This window comes from Mus pahari, chromosome 11 (genome assembly GCF_900095145.1).
Source record: "Mus pahari chromosome 11, PAHARI_EIJ_v1.1, whole genome shotgun sequence".
Taxonomy (NCBI): Eukaryota; Metazoa; Chordata; class Mammalia; order Rodentia; family Muridae; genus Mus; species Mus pahari.
The window spans coordinates 31,224,720-31,229,955 of NC_034600.1; the positions used below are offsets into that span (position 1 = coordinate 31,224,720).

Genomic DNA, 5,236 nt, shown 5'->3' on the forward strand with positions numbered 1-5,236 from the left:
ATGATGAAAACTTGATTTCTTGGGTTTTTTTTAAACTTAAAAATAAAGCAGATGTCCTAAGAAGGTGCAAACTGTTCAGAAAAGCAGCCCATTTGACAGACTCAGGGAGCTGGAATATGGAGGATGTGATCAGGAGCAGATGTACCCTTTGTTTTTTCCTTTTAAGTGTTGAGGAACAAACAAGACCAATGAATTCTTTTTAGTACTTTTTAGTACTGTTTCTTTTTTTTTTTTTTTTAAAAAAAAAGACTTTAAAATTTTCTTTTATGGGTATGGGCGTTGTGTCTGTATATGTGTGTGTACCATGTATTTGTCTGGTATTCAGCGAAGCCAGAAAAGGACATTGGATCCTGGAACCGGAGTTAGAGCTGGCTGTAAGCTGCCATGCTGGTAATGGAAACTGTGCCTGGGTCTTCTGCAAGAATCACGACTGCATTTCACCACTGAGCCATCCTTCCAGCCCCTCTTGCCTTTTCACGTTCAGTGCTAGTGATCAAACCCAGGGTCTCCCACATGCTGGACCGCCGAGCAGCCTGCCTCCCCAACTCTTCCTCCACTTTACTTTGAGACTGTGTCTCTCTGGATGGATCAGGCTGGCTTCAACTTGTGTTTCTCCTGCCTCGGCCTCCAGAGTAGCTGGGTTTAAACACATGTACTACTGCACACAGCTTACCTCGTTTTTTGGTTTTGTTTGTTTTGTTTTGTTTTTCCACCCGAGCTACTAAATGAGTTAAGTCAGTTGCCAAGTTATCGTCTCCTGTTTCTGAATTGAGTATTCATGATGTAACAGGCTTCCTGTTCTGAACACTTCTCCCCAGTCATCCCTGCATGCACAGCATTGTCAGTAGAGGATGCTGTGGAGACACTGAGGGAGCCAGGGGGCTTCTGCTGGTTCTGGAGAGAGAGGTAGGGAGGTCGTTGCAGCACCAGCTCTATCCACAGACACCTTGCTGCCCAGAAGCTCCCAGCAGCTTCATGGCCCGAGCGAGCTTTGGTGTCATGGCTTTGTCCTGCAAGGCATTGCTCAGATTGCTCAGTATTGCTTGTGCTGTTATTCAATTAGACGTTTATCCTTTATATGCCCCTGCCTGTGACCCTGGAATACTGTCTTAGTTAGGGTTTTACTGCTGTGAACAGACACCATGATCAAGACAACTCTCATAAGAACAACATTTCATTGGGGCTGGCTTACAGGTTCAGAGATTCAGTCCAGTATCATTATGTGGGAAGCATGGCAGCATCCAGACTTGGTGATGGGGGAGGGGGGGAGCTAAGAGTTCTACATCCTGTTCTTAAGGCAGCTTAAGGAGTAGACTGACTTCCAGGAAGCTAGGAAGAATGTCTCAAAGCCCACCCCCACCGCAACATACTCCTTCCAACAAGGCCATACCTCCTAATAGTGCCACTCCCTGGGCCAAGCATATTCAAATCTAGTGCCAGGGAAATCTGCTTCCCCACCCCCACCCACCGCCTGCCAACAGACAGAAGCCGATCTGATGCAACTCACAGCAGGGTGTTTATTCTATTCAATCTAGATCAGGTCTCTCAGGGCACGCACAGGACGGTTTTGGTGACAAGAAGGCCTGAATATCTATCGGTTGAGGCTTTATAGAAAGCAGCAAGTGAGGGCGGGGGGGGGGGTGTGAGTGTGCAAGCATCTAATTGGAGAGCTGCTGTGGCCTTTAACATAATTAAAGGTGCTGGGAGTCATATCATAAACTTAATTTCTGCTTCCCTATACATTAGTGGTTGCTAGGCCGGGGGTAGACGTGGTGTATCCTGGGGGTGCAGGTCTGTTGGGGTAATAACCTGGAGATGTTGGTCCTGTTAAGGGTGTAACCTGGAGATGCAGGTCTTGTTGGGGGCTAGCCTAGAGACTGGAGCTAGGTTCGGGTTTGGTTGGGGAGTAATTCGGAAACTCGTGCTGGGTACCAGGCCTGATGGTTTACCTGAGTTCAAATTTAGGCCAGGTTCTCTAAAACGGAGTCTGAACTTAGAAGATGTGGCCTCTCAAAACCAGCACAAATACAGCTCCTTATGTATAGTGACCTCCCAGCCATGAAATTATTTTTGTTGCTACTTCATAACTAATTTTGCTATTGTTATGATTCATAAATATTTATGTTTTCTGAAGGTCTTAAGTGACCCCTGTGAAAGGGTCAAGACCCTCAAAGGGGTTAAGACCTACAGGCTGAGAAAAACATGTTTTGCCACATGCAGCTTGTCTTCATGATTGTGCATAGGATCAGGAGAACTTCTCTCAGGTAGTTTTTCTTAACTCTCAGAGTATAAACTGTCTGATGCTCTGAATAAAGTTGACTATTGCATGAGACTGTAGTCCGCCTCATTTATTGGCTCTATCCTCCCAGGTCCCACTGCCTCTAGAGAGGTGACGGTTATGAAATAACAAATAATTATCACAGTCAAGTTAATATACCCAGAAAGCCTTACAAGATTAAAAGACATACCCAGAACAGAGTGGATTTCCAACAAAATTATAAAGCTATTCTAATATATGTAAAAGCCTCTGGAATGAAAGCCGTTTTCGCTAAGCCCATTTTTTTTCAAATAGATGAGAGATGGCGTAAGCAAGCAAGGCCTCACAAGACTGGTGACTATACCAAAGCCCTGCAAAAACTAAAGAGCATCTCCTGGAGAGAGTCAGCTGCAGCCATGGTAAAGTCAACTCCTGCTCATCATGTATAGAACTGATTCAATCCTTAAACTGGCCATTTCTTACTTGTATGAATTATTCCTTCCACGGTGCAGTTTTTACATAAAGCAATGTTCCTTTCCCCAGCTCCTTTCTGTTGACCTTGATAATGGAGGGTTCTCTATATGAACTTGACTAAAGCTCTAATCTTTCTACAAGGACTGCCAAGGCACAGCTCCTCATGGTTCAGCACAGGTATGCAGGCTCTAACACAGTTACCAGCCTGATACAGTTCAAGAATATTTTTGTGTATGCAATAGTAAATAAACACTTTGGCTTTGATTTGGGTCTAGTCTTGTTACATAACCCAGGCTGGACTCAAACTCTTTTTTCTTTTTTTTTTTTTTAAAAAAAGATTTATTTAATGTATATGAGTACACTGTTGCCGTCTTCAGACACACCAGAAAAGGGCATCGGATCCCATTACAGATGGTTGTGATTGCTAGGAATTGAACTCAGGACCTTTAGAAGAGGCAGTCAGTGCTCTTAACTGCTCTGCCATCTCTCCAGCCCCGGACTCAAACTCTTGACCATCCTGCTCAGTCTCTTAAGTACTAGGACTGCAACATGCCTCTCTAGAGTGAAGTATATTAGAAAGTCGGGTTTTTAGACCTGCCAGTAATCTTCCACTTCGTCCTTTACTTCTGAATGACAGGAGAGAATGGGACTACCCACCTCCAGTGAACAGTCAAGCGCTTGGACTGGGGGTGTCTTTCCTTCACATCATTAATCACTTTTATGTCCTCTTCATCCAGAAGCCAACTGAGCATCCCGAGCCTGGTGAGGCTGGGCAGTCGGGACACACACTGAGCCAGGGCCTTGACAGTGGTGGCCTGAATTTGAACGCATTCTGGGATATGTCTGGAAATGTCCAGGTTTTTCAGGTTTGACAGGTTGTCCAGGACTTGAAAGAAATTTCTGTATCCTTCCTCGGTAATCTTGTGATTCAGTGTAAGGTCTAAGTTCTCAAGTTTTTGGAAGCCTCCCCTGGCTGCTCCCTTGGCTGGAAAGAAAGCAACCAAAATATTATGAAGAAAAAGACTTGATCAAAGCCTACAAGGTTATTTCTAACTAATCTCATACTCAACACCAATGAAAGTAGGGACTGCTCAGCAGATTTTCCCCCCACAAGAGCAGGTCCCTTTACATAGCTCTGGATGGATTACAACTCACTTAGATAGCGGAGGCTGATCTAGACCTCACAGGGATCTGCCTACCTCTGCCTTTTGACAGTTGGGATTAAAGGCAATGTGTCCCAATGCCTAACTTTAAACATGTTTTAAAGAGTGTTCTTTGAAAGCCCTAAACAGCAGCCTCATTGATAGGGAACGAGGCCATACTGCAAGGGCAAAGCAGAAACCAGGAAGTTGAGCACAGAGAATTTTTGGAAATCTACCGTCTGGGAAACGTGAAATTCTGTACTTAACAGGACATATGCCAAGGCAGGAACAGGTTACAGTACAAGAAACTGAGAAATTATGGGAACAGTGTCTTCCCTTTTGCAGAGAAAGCTTGCCCTCTCACTGTGACTGTTTTCCAGTTTGACTAAATGGCTTCCTGGTTACTTAGAGCTCTGGAGGAAATGTGGGCAGGACAAGGTAAGTTCTCAACCAAAGTTCATGACGGGAAGTGGGGAACCTAGAAGTTTTAGTTGCGAAACTCTGTTCCCTAATTTGTGCAAATATTAGATTTGATTTCACCAAGAATCACGCTGAGCTTGACTTTAAAGACAAAAGCCCTAAGAAGATGCTGCAGCTGTGTCCTAAGTAGGGCCGGTCAGTGATAGTCACTTTTCTGACAAAAGAAGGAAGGAAGGAAGGAAGGAAGGAAGGAAAGAAAATCTTAAAAGCTACTGAATAGCAGGAAAACACACCTCACCATTAAGGACATCATAACATGAGAACAGCAGATACTGACACTAAAGAAAAGAAGTGATACAGGCCAGAAACCTAAGTGAAAGCAACTCCAAAATAGAATGCACTAGAAAAGTATTTCAAAGAATTATCACTAAAATTCAGAAAAGTCAGGACTAGCTAACCCAGAGTGGATGGACTGCTACCAGAGTCCTTCAGGCAGGAGCAAAGGGGACACTGGTGAGGGGGAAGGGGGGAGCTCAGGAGTAGCCGCCACCGCAGATGCAGCAGGCAGAGACAATGACTGCAGCACTCAGGGCGGGAGGTGAAAGTTTACTGCAAGGTGGTTACCAGTCGGGCTGCAAAGCAGACCTTGTCTTAAAACTGTACCCCCTGAGCTCATGTCTCTAGCTGCCATCACCGCCCACTGTCGCTCGGACCAACCACTAACGTCGTCTCCGCCCACTTGCTCGAACCCGCCTTCCAGATACATCTCTGCTCATGATCAGACCGCGCACCAGAGAGACAGAGAGACAGAGAGACAGAGAGAGTTTCTCCAGGGGACTCAGGGGCGGGCTTAGAATCTTTCGGGATAGCATTTGAAATGTAAATAAAGAAAATAATAAAAAAAAAAAAAAAAAAAAAAAAAAAAAAAAAAAAAAAAAAAAAA

At 44.7% G+C, this 5,236-nt stretch overlaps 1 protein-coding gene across 1 annotated transcript in view; it reads right to left on the reverse strand.

Moving 5' to 3' along the window:
* Window positions 1-3,205: 3,205 nt before the first annotated feature.
* The window catches only part of Naip (NLR family apoptosis inhibitory protein), a 53,922-nt gene continuing 51,891 nt past the window's right edge, over window positions 3,206-5,236 (reverse strand). Inside the window, exon 17 of the mRNA XM_021208847.2 lies at window positions 3,206-3,716. Coding sequence (XP_021064506.1) covers window positions 3,352-3,716 — 365 coding nt within the window. The 3' untranslated portion in view covers window positions 3,206-3,351. The remainder of the gene's footprint in view (window positions 3,717-5,236) is intronic.